Source organism: Glandiceps talaboti, chromosome 11 (genome assembly GCF_964340395.1).
Source record: "Glandiceps talaboti chromosome 11, keGlaTala1.1, whole genome shotgun sequence".
Taxonomy (NCBI): domain Eukaryota; kingdom Metazoa; phylum Hemichordata; class Enteropneusta; family Spengelidae; genus Glandiceps; species Glandiceps talaboti.
In genome coordinates, this window is record NC_135559.1 from 5,714,859 (window position 1) to 5,732,827 (window position 17,969).

Here is a 17,969-nt window from a genome sequence, read left to right on the forward strand (position 1 = left end):
CGAAATCTCGTGAAACGGAAAGTTTCGATGATCATTTTCGCGATAATCATTAAATTTTATAAGTTGCACGTGCAATGTCAAGCGTACACGCCACATATGCCACATGAGTATGGATACAATGAAAATTCTTTTAGCATACAACAAACTTAATTAAATTTGTCCAAAACTCCACTAATTCCGTAATTTAAAGAAAAAGTATTGCATGCTCTCGGATGATTTTGCTGAAATATAGCGCGATGTTCAGGAACGCGCACTCGGACGTTACGTTTTCACTGCACACTTTCACACGCGATGCCAATTTAGAATCTTTCAAACATCGTACGCGCAAGCAAGATTGGAAGTTGAACTTTTACACTATCCCGTGCAGTTGTGGTTGCTGGCGGGTCGGGGTACTGTTTTAGTGCGAGAACTTGTTTGGCTAGTATGGCTATTGTGGGTGTCGACATCGCTGGGAACTTACAGCTACCGGCCTCATGTACTTTGGGAGATCAGGGTTTCCGAATAAGACGCCTTCCTCTTTGCAACGATGTCGACAAATGTTTTCCCTCAAGCTTAAGTTCATCCTCCTTGTCTGTGTCGTCTAGAGCCCCCGAGACAGAGTTTGCGACGTCATCTTCAACACAGCTTATATATTGCAGCCGCCCTTTTGAAAGTGAAATCCAGTACTCGAAAGTAAGATGTCTTGATCGAAACCAGCACTCGGAGAGACAGGAAAATGTAGCTGCACTCCCTTTGAAATATGTTCAAGTAAGGAGGGGAAACTTTCCGCGGTTTAACGAATTCAAATCTTTCGTGAAAAACGTTGGTTTAGGAGGACGAACTGTTACCGTCAGTTCGTCTACAAGGAGCGAAACAAGTTTTCCGTCTGAAAGAGGGGTATTGGATAATAGTACTAGGGAGATAAATAATGCGACCATCAGAAACGTTTTTGAGTTAGGGCGACCGAGTCGTCTTTCTGATGGAAACGTTACATATACCACGGGAAGAATACCAATGTTACCATATTCTCTCGTAAGCACGTGTAGACAGACATGTTTTGATGGCCCAGTCATGTCGATGAGAACACGGGCATATTGGGAAAGACAGCCCCAACAGTACTGTAACAACGATATAGCTTCGAGGCCTCCCTCCTTCAGGTTGAAGAAATCTCCCCTCACGCCAAGCCTGGACGAAATTATCGATGGGAAGACGCCGACTATGGTAGTCAACAAGAAAGTTACACCACTTTTCAAACGCAAGAACATAGATTTAGCCAAAATTATTGGAGAATATGTAATAGAACGTGAACAACGATGTGATGATTTCGACTGGGAACTAGATTTCTTGGGAGTACCTCGTGAGGAGAGAAGTAACGAGGATACGACTTTACCCCTGATCATGCAACAAACACTCAACGGACCTAGCGTAAGTTGGAGCACTGCAAAGCAACCATTGCCGACACCATTAGAATGTTTCTACGGCGAATGCTCGTTAAATCATGTACTGCACTGGCCAAATACATTTGATCTGATAAACGTAGGAGAACCAAACATAGAGGTTGGGGATGGTACACCTGACATGAAGAAGAAACCTATTCGACGAGAGTTGTTCCCTCCACCAAACAAGAAACTAAAAGTGAGCCACCCTGATGAAAGTGACCATTGGTTTGGATCCCCTATGAGTGAGTAGGCGGTTATCATACTTCACCTTGATGTGCCATCTTAAACTATAAAAATATATGATTCGGATGTGTTTTTTTATTATGACGAAATATTGATATTGGGAGGGAGGCCTAGGGGAGGGAAGTGGTAAAATTTCATTATCTTGTACAATATTGTCGGTGGGGAGCAGGAGTAGATTACCTCCAGTACTCTGGTAAAATTTTGCAAACGTCCTAAAATATGGTACGGCCAAAATAATGAAATAGAAAAGTAAGTTGCCATGCAGGTAGTAGTCTTGCTGCTAGACGTTCGGGCTCGCAGTGAGGGCTTGCCCGAACACTTGGATGTTCCATCCTCGATAGCGATGTTCGGTCGTGTGTCGTATTGTATCGGAAGGACATCCGAGGTCTAGCAGATAGACTATGCAGGTAGTAGCTCCTCATGTTATAAATAGGGGTAATAGGGCGCCCTCTACCATTGTCCTGTATAATTTGGTCTTTTTTATGAGCGAGATGGGGATTGAATGCAGTTTGTGAAAACCTATATGTAACAGTTACTGTAACAGTAATCAGCCAACAAACCAACAAACAAATGTACAAATGACACACATATTCAAATTGTTGACAATTCTGTTTCATCAGGTATTACAGACAGTCCTACAGCACAGATACATGAAATGCGAAGAGATGCCAGGGAATTGCGCAACTTCCTCAAGGATGGCTTCTACAGTGATACAGACTGCCACTGCCAGGAGTGCTGGAAAGCCTGGAGAAAACTGAATGCAGAGTGTGCTAAAATTGGTATTACTCCATATCACTGATGTCAGATGTCTACATGGGGATTTCTGAATAGTTGTATGCTTTCCAAAACCACCAGACTTTCTATCAAGTCCACACAGCGAATAATTGTGTTGAAAAAAGTTGATGAGTTTATCAGATTTGTATCTACATACATGTACTTAAACTATTGTACACATCAGATGTCTGACAAATGCGATCTTGTGAAATAAAATTATATATACCTTTTAACAACTTTTCGGCTTATTTTTTTTGTCATCACGTATCTAAACATGGTCTGTTGACAGCAGAAAGAAACTAAGCTGTGCAGAATCATCAGTCAGAACCAGAATGGACACAATTGTTGCACGTGTCTATCTCAGCGGGGGGTGGGGGGGGTGTGTGTGTTTAATAAAGAACAACATAAAAGACACTGTATGTCACTGATAGAATAATTTTGACAGACAAAACCCAAAAATACACCAAGTGTGAAATATACCATGCATGGGCGAGTTGGTCTTGACAGCAAGACAGTCACATACAATAACTTGTCTGTTGTCGATTCTCCACAGCTTAGTTTCTTATGCTGTATTCAAAATAGTTTCAGATATGAAGTACCAGGGACGTATATGATAAAACAGACGTATATCCCTGTTAGTACAGGTTACCTACAGCACTGATTATGGAAATAAACAAAGCAGACTTTTTGATTGCACATTTTGCTGGTAAGGGCAGCCCGAATAAATTCTATTTCTTGTAACACTTTTAAAGAATGCATTAAATGTGGATTTTTATCTATCCTTCTGTACAGAGCATATATATTTTTATGACGTCACTGGATTGAAGATATATGGTAAGTTGGTCCATGAGAAACATAGATATAAGGCTACCCTAAAGGTCTATGGACTATGCTAGTAATGGTGTGAACACACTCCAGTAATTGTCTTCACAGGCAAAGTAACAGGGTCTATCCAGAAAATATAACACCTTGGGGTCATCAAGATAATGATGTAAACATTACCATCAAATTTATGTCTAGATTTCCAAAAACCATGGCATTTCAGTATAGCATATCGTACACATAACCTGTTGCATTGTACTGCCGTTGGTGGCGCTCTTTTTCGAAGTTACATGTAAGAAGCCTCTGTGCTTTGGTTTCCAGTCCATGATTTCATGAACTTACTTATCTGGATTCTCTTTATACCTTTATAGTGTTGGGAGTTAAAACACATGCAAAATAATAGTATTTCATTTGACCATATGTTCTTTACAATTGCAATTTTATCTATTTTATTTTTTTTTTTGGGGGGGGGGGAGATGAAAACTTGGTAACTGTGGCAATCTTTTGACAAGTACACGATCACAACTCAAATAATGAACACTGAATCTGTACATAACATATTTTACATACGAGACACACGAGACATGACAACAGTTTTAAGTGGCTTTTATAAATTTATTTTTTACTTCCCTGGTGAAACATAATTACATGTCAAAACTAGATGAATTGTTCTTGACTTAGATCCTTGATGGGTACAGCATCTATCGAGAAAAAATGGGGAGAACAAACATATTAAAATCATGTTAATTCACCTTCTAACACTTAGGGACGATCGCACAATGCCGTATAAACTCAATAAATGAACTTTGTTCATTTAGGACAAACCCCCTCCCCTAAATGAACATTCACAAGTGTGACATTGACAAGTAAACTGGTAATTGAACCCTATAACCATATAAGAGCATACATTGATGTCTGAGTGATACTAACATACCTAATTTGCCAAGACAAGTTTTGGATTGTAATGGATATCTAACTAATTCAAACAAATAACAGTAAACTTACAACTCTGATTCTTTTGCCCATGGCCTTAGATGGTAGGTTTCTCCTAAACTTAGCTCTCACAGCACCACTTTTACCATGAGGCCTGGTCACCTTACCCCAGATAACACGCACATTTGTTGGTTTTTCTCTGCCTGGAGTTTTTGTCTTGCTGAAAGATGTAAAGTTGTGAAGAGAACATTACAATTTTAAACCTGCATCAAGACAACTACTGTGTTCTACTAAGTAAATAAACAATTCTTGCACACAATCCATATAATGGAGTGAAATTGCACTACCCTGGTATTTGCAATCAAATGACAATATCACATCCTTGGAAATCGAGAATGAAAAATACACGAGGAATTGAATGAAGTTGAAAATTAACATGTATCATTCATATATTTTATGACATATACTATTTCAAGTAAAGACATCATTTCAAACAGTTTCATGACATGGAACATTCATGATGTTCCTAAATTTTACATGGCATATAAAAACGACTTCCTACTGAAGCTGCATACTGTAGTCGTATTTATTTTGGCACACAAGAAATTTAACAGAATGGTTACTTAGGACATGTCAGGCACACTTTAATTTGGTAGACAGTGCAAGGGCCAAGTAGACACTACTTGTAAATGACCCATCCAGTCAACCCACCATACTTGGTGCCACAGTTGACATCTTTGACAGCAACAGAAATATGACAACTTGTTAAGTATGTTAGCTTGACTTATTTCTGCAGAAAAAGCTTTTGCATGTATTCAGCTGAAATAAATCTAGTGCTGAAAAACTAGTCTGTAAGATACGACATTCGTGTAATGCTATCAGCCAGCACTCGCAGTGGTTAAGATGCCTGATAGGGCTGAACAACACAACGTATCTGACAAGTTGGCTGCAATAATTGTAGCGTTTACTGTGATATTGAGGGCTTTTTCGTCTGTTTTTGTGCCTTTTTTCATTCCGGTTTAACCTGAGTGAAACGCTGCAAGTCCTGTAATGCAAACGCAAATGGATGGAACCGATTCAGATCTGAAAAGTTGTGCAAATTTTTCTGCTAAATTATGCCTTACCTGGCAAAAAATCAGACATTTCCTAACGCCAACATTAATTACGGAGCCTTCAAGACCCAAGAAGTGTTCAGAGGTACCCCAATTCCATCAAAATCGGCGAATGTAGCAATGCATGCAGCATTTTGAAAAGGGCAGTACGCTGACATCTTGCTCACATTTTCAACGTTGTCTCGTCTAATTCGTTGTAAAACATCGGAACGCAAAAAGGCACAAAAACAGACGAAGAAGCCCTCAAAATCACAGCACATGCTACAATTATTGCAGCTACTGACAAGTCTACTGAAAAACATGCGACAACAGTAAGTGGAATGAATCAGTTCATCCCTTTTGTTTTTGGTTATTTTTGTCAAACATACTTACTTCTTGGCTTTGTATACATATGCACATCGTTTTCCAAGGTAGAATTCACATTCCTTTCGTTTAGTGACACCATCTATTCTGAGAAGAGCAGTATGTTCACTTTGGTTTCTTAGACCACGTCTGTAGCCTGTGAACACTGCTTTGGCATACAATCTATAAACACAAAATCAAAGTTATATTAGCTGCCTTTCACTCACACCTATAACTGGAATATCCTATATACTTTGAGTTGAAAGCTAGTCACTTTCTTCTTTTTTCACGAAAGTTGTGATGTTCATGTACATATGAAGTTGATAATTATTATGAATATTGTGTACTAATATCTAAATATATCTACTAATCATGGGTTTGGGTTTCATATGGCATTACCGACTTTATACACATGTTCGTGATACAAGTTGTAAACAACTGACGTTCACTGTTCAGCCCTTACCTCTTCGACGCCACCATTTTTTAAAAGTTACAGCCTTCTCGCTGTTCCTGAAAGAAAATGATTGATGTATAGGTGTAAGTATCTGATCATAGTTATAATTAATTGGAAAGTTGGTACGGTAAAACGTAGAGGTTGCATGCCATGCCCATCTCCGGTGAAGTGTTGTTTTCATCGTGTGGGATCACAACCCCTCATGTACCATCCAAGTCATCTATCAATGTTTTGGGTCAGATAATAAATTTACTTGTGCCGATAGAATATGTGAATAACAACAGTTCTCTCGAGTGGGATATTTACTGAAATGGGGAATAGTATATCTCTAAAATTGAGAAGTTTTGGAAGGGTACCACATACCACAGCAGGTCAAAATGGCTGCTTTCTGTAAAAGAACGATAGATGGTTTGTTGTTTCACTTCCCCAGTAGGTTTGCGGCGCTCGCTCAACTCTTTCAGTGACGCAATTTTACATTTTTTGTTTACAAAGGTCTATAATTAAATAGAAAGTAAATCTTTGTTTTTTACTACATATAAAGAAAATTTTGTAGATATTTTGTCATTAAATTAAATTGTAAAGTAAAAGATATGTATTTTTACGCCATCGTTTCTTTTAGCTGTGTACGAGGCTTTTTCTCGTAATGAATTGTGGGATCGGGGAACTCTTGGCGACGATGTAAACATTCGATATCTAGCAAGTCTGGCCATTTGAAAGGGAAACTCGCTTACGTTCGCACAGTTCCCAGTGTCTATGGCGATTAAAAGGTGAAACAAAGAATATTCATAACTGGGTTCGGAAACAACATCAGCAGGTATGTTATTATTATCAGAAAGGGGACGAACGGCCCCGTCGTTAACCGCAATATCTTATGAAACTTCATATTATTATAAACCGTTTGATGCAATGATGGCGTTACCAACAATCACGTAGTGAGGTGTTTTAGATCTGAAAGTGAGTGTCCATCTCAAAATTAACTCAACAGTTGAATGTTGTATGGAATCTTTATCAGACAACCCGACGACAGACCGCATTGTCTGTCTCATAGTTATTAACTGTTTTAAAAATAATGTCTAAAAATACAATACACCCTGTTCTATCATCTATGTAGATTCTAACGTATGCCATGTACACATTCTATAAGTCTATGATCTGTACACAGTGGCACTCCTAGTTTGTGAACATGGGATATGTTTGTAATGGTGTGAACTAGGATCTCACTTTATAACCTGTCTGTTATAACTTATCTCTCAACTGAACTGAACTTATAAAACTTAAAAAGAAATAAATGACCACTGTCTGTATTTAAACCAGATCCTGTTTATTACTTTCGAAATGTGTTACTCAGAACAGGTGCATCAAAATTATTAGTTACATTTGGAGTAGAAGAGCTTGAGTCATATTGAAACATTTATGTCGGAATTCACAATATGGCAATTTTTTCCCCCAATAACACCAGTGTCCACATACAATGTAGTTTGTGGTTGGTGAAAGAATAACCATAGACAAAGTGTAAATTGAAACATCATATATACTCTGTACTGATTTTTCTGTTCTTATTAATGTTTACAGCCATGCCACGGCTGAAGTCTATAGATTCCATCCTCATCTCCACAGTCTTGGAGGACTGTGCTGATCAACTGTCTGTACTTGGTGGTATTATGCCAAGTACATATGAAGGAAGACCAGATGCAGGAGAGGTTGGTATTTTTAACTGAGTAATAAGTGAATAAGCAATATCATAGAGTGATGCCACATTCAGGAACCTCCCTTGAGAAAGTAAAAGCAAAATCTTAAAGAGTTTATTCCACTCTATGTTGGTCAGCAAATGGAAGACAGTTTTTGTGTGTGAGCAACACAAGTATTTTGCCACTCTATATGTATATTTATGATGACTCTTCTACCAACTTCTAGGGAGAACATGTATCTTAAAATGAAAGATATACAAAAATCAAATTGTAGTCTTACAATCTCTTTTCAGTGTCCATGAAGTGAAAGCTTCTTATGAGCATAATTAAATCATGTGAGTTTGTTGCAAAATCTGTAGTCAGTCCAACTACAACGATGAACCAATTATATTTGGAGACATAGACTTTAAAATGTGATTTATTTGTGGATAAATTAAGTTCTGTAAAAACGGAATAAAGTTTGGTTAAAGGACTTTTCAACTTTTTATCAAACCCAAAAGTGTATGTTTTAAGTACTGCATATTCATGTGTTATCACATGTCAAATCATTAGATTTACATGTATTTGCATTTTATATGTTGAACTGCTTTCTGTTTACAGGTTGTTGGTGACGAAATCAATAAAATAATAGACAGTCAAAAACAGTTAGAAAGTAAATATGAAACCCTTATTGGGAAGAGAAATGAATTGAAAGGTGGCAGTAAGAGTAATCTTGGCAAACTGAAAGACACAGAACAAGAGATTGATGGTGTGATTGCTGGCATTAGAAGTAGTACTCAAACTTTCACTAAGAGCTTGAAACAAAGTCCACTTACTGCTGACAATTTACAGAAAACACAAGATGACAGGTGAGTCTGCAGCACACAGCAAGGTTGTTAGCCATTGGAGGATATTAAATTTGAATTGAACAAGTCATCTGCTCATTGGTTCCTTATCAACATTTGCAAGAAAACAACTTTCTACATAAGAATGTTCTCCATAGGAGATGTTTCATTTGTACGCTTTATCAGATTTACAAGGATTGTAAATAGCGATGATAATGAATTCCAAATTTACTGCAGTTGACAATTTACCACATTCATTACTCTTTCATTTTCCTGGAATACTTACATACATGTTTTTAAATTTCAGGCAATTCTTGGAGAATGTGATTGTTGCAGCATTAAATGAAGTAAGAGAAACTCTGACCTATGATGATCTTATTGAATCTGTCACCGGTGAACAACAGAAGAAAGCAGAACTACAGAACATGATTCTCAAGTTAGTATATACTGCACCTGATTCATTTAGTGTACAAATTTGAGGCCAGTTGGTATTCATTTATGTTAATGTGTACTTTTGCTGTATGCAAATTAGATAAAAGATTCATTGGCCTCTGATTGTATACTGTATATCCTGATCACCCATGGTCAATAAACTAAAAAAATATTCATTCAATGTAAACTATTTGAGAAAGCCCACGGAGGTGTTGAAATTCTTAGTCACTATTGAACTATTTGACCTTTCTACTGCAGTGTTATGTTGTGTTTTAAAAAAAAATGCACTCAATTTATTTGTGCTCGAAAAAGAAATAGAAAATTGACCTGGGTTCGATGCCGTCCTTCTGTGAGTGTTATGACATCAACGTCCATTGATAGCTTTGTCAAACTGTGGTAATAATGGAGTTGTGGTTTGTGTCTGTCTTAGTTTTGTAATAGCTGATAGTCACATGGAAATTCTTGATATTAAAATATCCTGTTGTGTTACAGGGAAGAAGCAGGTCGTAAGAGAATCAAGCAATTACAGAGACAACTTGTAGATGTGAAGAAGGAACAAGAAATAGAAATGCAACAAAGAAATGAAATGATTGCACATTTAAAGGATCAGTTACAAGAAATGAAAGCCAAGACTAACATGGAAGGCAAATATGTCAAGAAAGGTGCTGAAGTAGCTGTCAATCAAACTCAGAAGAAGTGTTTTCTGACAGAGAATGACATGAAGGAGGAGATTGAGGTGAATATGCAAATTAGAGTTATTTATAGATCACCTGTGTCAATATGGAGGAATGAGATATATCTTGCAACAAAGCTGTCTGTTGATCAGCACACCCCAAAATATAAATTTTGTAAGATATACCCTATTTCAGACCATTGAATAATGATTGGTATGTGTAGTGACAATTGACTTCTTAGCACCAATTGGAAGAAAATAAATTTGTTGGCATCATATCAAAAATAGTATTTGTTAGAATATACCCAATTTTAGGTCATGAAATCATCACTCACAGAGGATACCTAACCATTTTGGATCTTTCCCCTGAAATTTGTATACCATAATTTTTTTATTTTTTTATTTTTTTGAGCAAGCGGCAGTAAAACCGTGCAATGAAATATTGCACATGAACACAAGTCAGTTTAAAGTAGTTTTGGGATCATACAAACTCAGACCATTGGTGACTAAGAAATGGGTCATGTAGAAGTGTCCACAGGTCCGATTTTGTGTACCATTGTGAATTATTGAATTTTTACCCCATACATTTCAGCTAAATCAATCAGCTTTCATACAGAGTTCAATGACAGACTTAGGAGTGCAAAAGTAATGAGTAGAACAGTCCTGATAAATAAATTCAATCCTGACATTTCGAATCAAGTCTTTCTCATAGGATACCAAGGCAAGATATATAGCAGGTCATCACCTGACTGTATATCTAAATGTTGTAGCATAGAACGACACACTGCAAGTTTAAATAAACTGTAAAATACACGAGTATATTAATGACAGACTTGTTTGGTGACTCTAGTTATTCTAGATGAAATCATTGTGATGTAGTTAAGATTTGGTACAAATAATCCTGTACTCTAGTATTGACAAGTTTGACTTAGCTGTCTTGTCGTACCGTGATTACCTTAGTATGTTTGTGATACTAATTTGATTTTTTCTCCTTAAAATACAGCTACTTCACAGACAAATTGAGGAAGAAGAAAGAGTCAACCAGGAAATAGAGCAATACCTGAGAACACATCATGCTGTAAGTGTGTAGTCATGACATTGATCACATGATCTGTATGCTAAGCAGTTTTCAATTTTCCAATTTCGATATGTTTCAGTTATTGTTTGATACAAAAAAAACTTAAGCTTTATGTATTTTGGGTTTCAAATGTTGATAACACATATCTAGTCTGTACGGTACTCTGTGACAGGGCCCTCTCACACTGGGGCATTGGTGAGGGTGGAATGACACGACATATCTTACAGTCTGACGCATATCATGATATGCTAGTAGTACTGCTTGTGGTGTATGTCAGTACTCAGACGTCTGTACTTTCTGTACAGAATTAGAAACTAAAAAATTCAAACTGATGTAAACTTATTTTGAAATTGTTCTGTTTTTCAGGATTTAGAAGAGAAGTTAGAATATTGGATGGAGAAATATGACAAAGATGTGGAAGCTAAACAACATGAACTTGATGTATTGAAGGCATCAAAGGCTAATGACTTAGCTAGACTACAAGAACTGACAAAATTGGTGAGTTCAATTTACTTGCTACTACTCTAACCCCTCATCTAAATGCTTTTTACACCTTCAGATTTATTTATGAAAACATTTTAGACAGACTTAGAGGGTCTATTTTTTGTGTAGATTCTACTTCAGTGAAACTGGTTAAACCATAGGTTAAACTTGCTCTCAAGTGACTACAAATTACAATAGACTAGTTTGAAAATACAGTAAGTTCTGACGACATGTGTATATTTGATTACAGTATGCAGAGTATGAACAGGTTGTTGTCGAAGACAGAATAGAGAAAGAGAAAGCAAGACGCAAGAGAGAACAGGCAGCAGAGGAACTCAAATCAACTGTCAAGGTCAGTATTCAGCATGATATTGTCATCTTCTTAAACAACAGCCTCTTTTACGGCACTGTCCAAAATGCGGCATCAATGTGTCGCGGAAGAAATAACAGCTCTGGTGTGTGAGAATGAATATTATGTTTATACTCTGATCTGACTAAGAATGATTTAACACCTATGTGGGTCAAGTAACATTTTATGAGTATTAGAGCGCCACCAAGTGTCCATGTTATTTGTTAAATTAATCTTTTGTTTTTACCTTGCCCTGAATCACAGGTGCAGTCCTGGTGGAGAGGAATCATGGTTCGTAAACAACTTGGACCATACAGCAAAAAGAAGAAGAAGAAGGGCAAAAAGGGCAAAAAATCTGGCAAGAAAGGCAAAAAGAAGAAGAAGTAAACATACTGATAAAATATTCTCACCGTGGATTTCTGTGTATAACAAACTTTTTGAGACTTGGGATTATTTATGTACAAATGTATCTCACTTTATAGAAGATTTGTTTTGTGAAATAAAAAAAATGATTGGAGATATTCCTTCCTTTTACACATGAAATGAAACACAAGAAATAACTGCTTTCCAAGGAAGAGGTGTCATGATTTTTTAATGTGTATGTCAAGATGTGACAACTTTTGATGAGATCCAAGTACTTGTTATCTCACTACTATACTACAATGTTTTCGATTTAAACCCTGTGAATTTAAAAACAAAAAAGATTGTAATTGAAATAAAGAGTTTTTTCTTTTCATTAAAATGTGATTTTTGTTGTAGTTTTCTTTGTGATCTGTATGATTGACGTGACTGGAATGATTTGTCATGATTTTTTTTTTCATGGATTTTGTGTGAAATGCCCAGCCAGGTACGATCTTCAAAGGATGTTTCTTCAGGTACAAAATGTTGAAAAGTGAGGCTGACAAGATTAAGAATTATTCAAATGTGGTGTAACTTTCTAAACTCATCCATGTATGTGGTTTGGGCATTTTGTATTCATGATCTCTCAAATGAGTTTGTAACAATGATTGGGATTGGGAATACTGTAATTTTTCTCACATTTGTATTATTGTATAAATATCTTGAACATTGCTAGACCATCAAAATTAAAGGCTGAGTCATGAGTCATTTACTGTTTTTACCATCAAACTCTCTCTGAAGTATTATGACCGAATTAAAAAAAAAATAAAAAAATAAAAAAATTCCGACCTACCTACCCTATTTCCTGATGTCACGTTTATCGAAAACAGACATTTTTCTTATATTGCCTTAGTGGTTGAAATACTCAAAAAGTCCCTAGAAAATTCGGTCAATCATGTGTGGTCATAAAATTCATTCGACCGTAGATTTACCCAGAAACCATTGCGATACTATACACTTTTTTTTCAAACGTACTTCATTTACATATTTCAAGATGGCGGTCCCAACACTGAGTTCCCAACCGGGGACTCAGCTGTCTCGGAGTATAGACAAAGTATTAGAAGACGCTCAGGTGTCAGGGTGTGTTAATCTTAGCGGAAGGAAACTTAAGGACTTTCCCTATATATCGAAAAAGTACGAGAATGAACTCGCTGACACGGTGGAAGTAGGTAAGTACGAATCAACTGGATGATTCCCTTGCGCTGCCCGCTGCCGTTCAAAACACACGTACACTACGATCGGATAACTGTTGTTGTCGTATTGAAAACAGGTTGGTCTTCCTAACTGTTGTCCGCTCTTGCTGATTTTTGGTTGTAGGCATTGGGAAAGGATCGTGGACATCTTTTCAGTGTTTTACGTGATCATCATCATCAACATAAATACATCAAAGCAAATACCCGTCCTCTGTAAACTCTGTTGACCGTACTGTGCCCCCGTCATCCGATCGAATACCAATGAAATTACGTTACTACGAATAATGGTAGCTCAACTTTCAAATACTTGACATTCTCTCGTTTTACATCTTTCAAGCAACATTTTAGGTTATATTTAGGATGTTTCTTTATGATAACCTTAGATATCCTCGTTAATTATATAACACCCTTCCCGTAAATCTGAGGTGAACAGACGAGCATAGTTTCCTGAATAAGTGGACTTCATAATACGTTGATCGTGTTTTCTGAACATGTGGGATGTAAATTAAGTCAACGACCAGCTGCGGGAAAATGCCGTTAGAATATTCCTGCAGCATATTCCGCAAGCTGTTTAAGTATACATGGTGCGTATATTTAAAAAGACGAGGTTAAACGTGTCGGGTTCTAGTTACTCCCGTCAAAACTTCAAGTTGTATGCATGGACGGACGTACGGTGTGTGTGACAACTGTACATGTACATCACTAGTATGTAGTCGGGTTAGTATTATCGACAATGTGAAATTTGAACCGATGAGTCAGTCAGATCTCGGGTCAGGACACACCCCAGACTCGACCAGACAGGCTTCTGGACATGTTCACCATTCAAGTTCAAGTTCCTAGTAGAGTAAAACAATGACATGAATTGATGACCAAGTTGACTACAAATTAGTACATAAAAATGTAGTAATTCTAGTATTATTAATTATATTTTCAGAATGAGTTGCTTGTATTTGGCCCAGCTTTGTTTATTGTTTCTTTATCTCTGTATTTTAGTTGGCTCATCTCATTTTGATAGATTGTTTTAAAGATAATTGATTATTTGATAGGCTTCCCTGTAGCTGTAATGATAATTATGATTTTAATTGTCATTACAAATCCAATTGTAGTGTTTTACAGCAAATGTATCAATTTGGTAACTTGGCATGATTTGTATAATGTAGCACACCCAAGAACAGAATTACAAACATTAGTTACTAATGTAACTGCAATTGACCAAAGAAACCAAAGAGTTGTGAATAACCAGGCATTTTTTTTGAGAAAACAGCCCTACCTTTGTAAAAACCATGTCAAGCATTTCCTCACAAATCTCCATATCCTAGACTAAGGTGTAGCAGGAAATGTTTAATCTTTGAGAATATTGAGATATTGTTATACATCCAAGTACAAAACAATCACCCATTGATGGCTCTATTGTGGATTCTCTACATTTTTGCCTGACAATAGTGGACAAAGCGCATGTTTGTATGTGAAAGTGTTACACATTCTTTGTTGGTGATGTATTGTTTATGTAGACCAAACACAGACAGTGTGTACAAGTATTACCACTTCTAATGTTTAATGCCATATCTGTTTACTATTACAATAATGACTGTCCTTGTATACATGAAAATTGATACAGTACATATTTTGATATCATATTTATAGTCATTGACAGACACTTTTAAAGAAAGAAACACATCTTAACTCAATTTGATATTTTCATAAAACCATGCATTTAAAATCCGAATAAATCAAAATCAAACTAATCTGTACATTTCTAACCAAAATATTTCAAATCTTACCCAATTTTGATATTATTTTCAAAGAAAGAATAAACCAAGATTTCAGTTCTTTATATCATTGATATGTTTGAGATTTGAGGGAAAGAATCTTTACTGAACTCAGATACCTTATTGTCATTAATATATTGCATTTGTGTGTTTACAACTTGGTGTTTTGTTTTGTGTTGTGCAGATTCTGTACAGATACTTTTCCATTCAAACTGTTGATTTTATTGCGAATATTAAAACCTAATGTTAATCAAATATTAGGACGTGGATATTCATGAAGTCTTCAATATTTGAAAGTAACTCCAAACAAAGTATTCCTTTTGTGGTCTAGCAGTCATATTATATACTGAAAGAGCTAAAAAAAATTGTGTGTTTCGGATAACCCAACTGACCCTAGTTTAAGCCGCTGACCCCTAAACAGTAAACATTTTTTTTTATACATTAAAAACAAACAGATAAAAAATTCATTGTTTTCTTGACCTTCACAGATGCCTGTTTTCTTTCCCCAGTGATGTCAGGACATATTTCATAAAAACTAGAACAGAAGGGGTATTCTGACCAACATTTAGTTTTGGGTTGAAGCAATATTTTTCAAAAATAAAAACAGTTACAAACTTGAAATACAATCCAGACCTACATACCCTATTCTCTGAGGCCATGTTATTGGAAATATACAGTTATTTTTTTTCCCTTCTTAGCTTTACTCTCACTTAGAGTGACAGCAACGTAGAGTGAAACAATAACGATAATCTTTCGTCTATCAATAATAATATTTCATATTCTATATATTATATAATTTGTCAGGATGATGCAATAACAATTACAATATAAATGATATCAATAAATATAGATTAAAAATAACTAAATAGTGAGATGAATGGACTTATGATTTTACAGATATCAATAAAATCTCATATTTTCTGCTAGGCAATACTGTAATAAATGTACTCTGTGATAGGTTGATGTAGTAGTTGTTAGTCTTAGCATGCATAATGTAATTGTCTATGTGTAATTACATGTATTGTATTATTCATTAATTCTCACATTTATTCAGTGATAATATTAAGGGATAATTTCATGTCTCCGTGGCATCTCGCGATCTCACCTCTCCGTGGAATCTGGCGATCTCACTGCGGTTATCAGATGTGATTGATATTATCAGGGGTAAGAGTATGTTAAGATAGGTGTAATCATCTGTATGTAATTGCATAACTGTATTACACTCCTAAAGTCACACATTAGATCCATACATTTATAATGCAATATGGGATAATATTCTGTATCTCCTGGGAGTCTACCAATCTCTGGTTATCAAATGTGATTAATGTTAGCAGAGGTGCAACAATATGTCAAAATAGATGTAACTTTCTGTAATATGTAATTATACAAATTTTATTAGATTCATAAATTCACACATTCATCCATTATAAAGTGATGATATATGATAATTCCACCCATTTCGCTGTGGTTTAACATGTGATTAATATTATCAGTGTGGTAACCTTGTATTTATTTCAATGTACACACATGTATTTACATGTACATAACATGGTATAGTATACACATACACTATATGATAAACTTTTTTGAGTGCATACATCACATGTACTATAGTATTACCAGGGCAGTGCAGTTTCAATATGTATCCCGAGTTTGGAGCTCTTTTGTGTTGCAAGGAATGAAGTATTCAATAACCAGAGCTGTTGGCAGCTGGGGAGATAGCAGTCGCATATTTAATGCACGTAGTATTGGCTTTATTGTGCCCCCCCCCCCCCCCCAAAAAAAAAAAAAAAAAAAAAGAAAAAAAAGAAAAAAAAGAAAAAAAGAAAGGAAAAGATAGTCAAAAACACAAAAAGAACAACAAGATCAACAAATGCCTATTTAGAAGTTATAGCATATTAGCTAATGTTAATACTTTTATATGTATAATATATTGTTTACTCAGTTACATAGAATGGTAGGTCTCATTTAAAACTCTGTGTGAGGTCCCAACCTGCTGGAAGTCAATGTACTTTTAGTGACCTGAGGCACAACTGAGGGTCAGTACATTTGGGTCAAGTTTATCTTTCCTGTGTTATTGTTGTGCTCCCAAACTTTCCAAAGTTGAAGTCAAGAAATCAATAATCCATGGAGTAATCAAAAGACACATAAAAGACGAGCAAAGTACATTTTGGAGATATGAAATGTGATTATGAAGCCTTCTCCTTGGGATCAGATTTTAACCATATCCATATCCATAGCCATATCCATATCCATATTCATATTCATATTCATATTCATATTCATATTCATATTCATATTCATATTCATATTCACATTCATATTCATATCCATATTGATGAATCCTTCAAATAGAGAACATTGTCAAGTAAAGTATAATTTAGAATGAGTTTTATGAGAAGTCAGACTAAGTACAAATAACATTCATCTAAAAAAATATTTGACAAACACAAACACAAACTTTGTGTTTTGGTCAAGGTTGGGAACCCCAGTAATGGAATAGGGAAAAGGTGTGAAAGGCTAGTGGCCCAGTTTCCTATATAATCTACCATAAGTTTGTTTTTGAACTCTTGTATTTCTATTTCTAGTGCAATATCAGAGAATGCTTCTAATACTAATAGCAAAAACAACTTCAGAGCATTATATAGATTGATTGTAATTTTATACTCTAGTATTTTTCAGAACAGTGTAATTATTTCAAGTGTGTATCAAAACAATCAACTGGTTCCAAAAAAATGTTTGCTAGTATTTTTGTAATGTCAGAAGTGTTATTGTTTGGGGGAAGAATGGGGAGGGGGAGATCTCCCTCTTAGGCCCCCAATTGATGGCTGTTGAAGTGATTATCAAGCCCAGGGGGAACTCTATCTCAATTATAGCATAATGTATTCTCATTGAATAACAGACATGAACATTGGTGGCATTTTTGAGAAAGTTTAGAAGACATTTGATATGCAGTGTTATGACTTTGGTGATCTTGTCCTAC

The 17,969-nt window shown here is 35.9% G+C and overlaps 3 protein-coding genes across 3 annotated transcripts in view; 2 read left to right on the top strand and 1 right to left on the bottom strand.

Annotated features, from left to right (window-relative positions):
* Positions 1-3,851: 3,851 nt before the first annotated feature.
* LOC144442392 (large ribosomal subunit protein eL33-like) lies at positions 3,852-6,521 on the bottom strand. Its single transcript, XM_078131726.1, has 5 exons — positions 6,462-6,521; positions 6,108-6,154; positions 5,675-5,827; positions 4,263-4,410; positions 3,852-3,958 (listed from the first exon to the last, which is right to left on the bottom strand). Exons 2-5 carry the CDS (start codon positions 6,122-6,124, stop codon positions 3,935-3,937), a joined length of 342 nt encoding a protein of 113 aa, XP_077987852.1. The 5' UTR covers positions 6,125-6,154; positions 6,462-6,521; the 3' UTR covers positions 3,852-3,934.
* Positions 6,522-6,757: 236 nt separating this feature from the next.
* Positions 6,758-12,367, top strand: LOC144442263 (dynein regulatory complex protein 9-like). Its single transcript, XM_078131563.1, has 9 exons — positions 6,758-6,912; positions 7,671-7,798; positions 8,387-8,634; positions 8,918-9,046; positions 9,535-9,778; positions 10,719-10,793; positions 11,160-11,291; positions 11,527-11,628; positions 11,890-12,367. Exons 2-9 carry the CDS (start codon positions 7,673-7,675, stop codon positions 12,010-12,012), a joined length of 1,179 nt encoding a protein of 392 aa, XP_077987689.1. The 5' UTR covers positions 6,758-6,912; positions 7,671-7,672; the 3' UTR covers positions 12,013-12,367.
* A 651-nt stretch (positions 12,368-13,018) lies between these two features.
* The window catches only part of LOC144442397 (DISP complex protein LRCH3-like), a 76,000-nt gene continuing 71,049 nt past the window's right edge, over positions 13,019-17,969 (top strand). The window contains exon 1 of the mRNA XM_078131731.1: positions 13,019-13,193. Within this exon, the coding sequence (XP_077987857.1) occupies positions 13,019-13,193 (175 nt within the window). The remainder of the gene's footprint in view (positions 13,194-17,969) is intronic.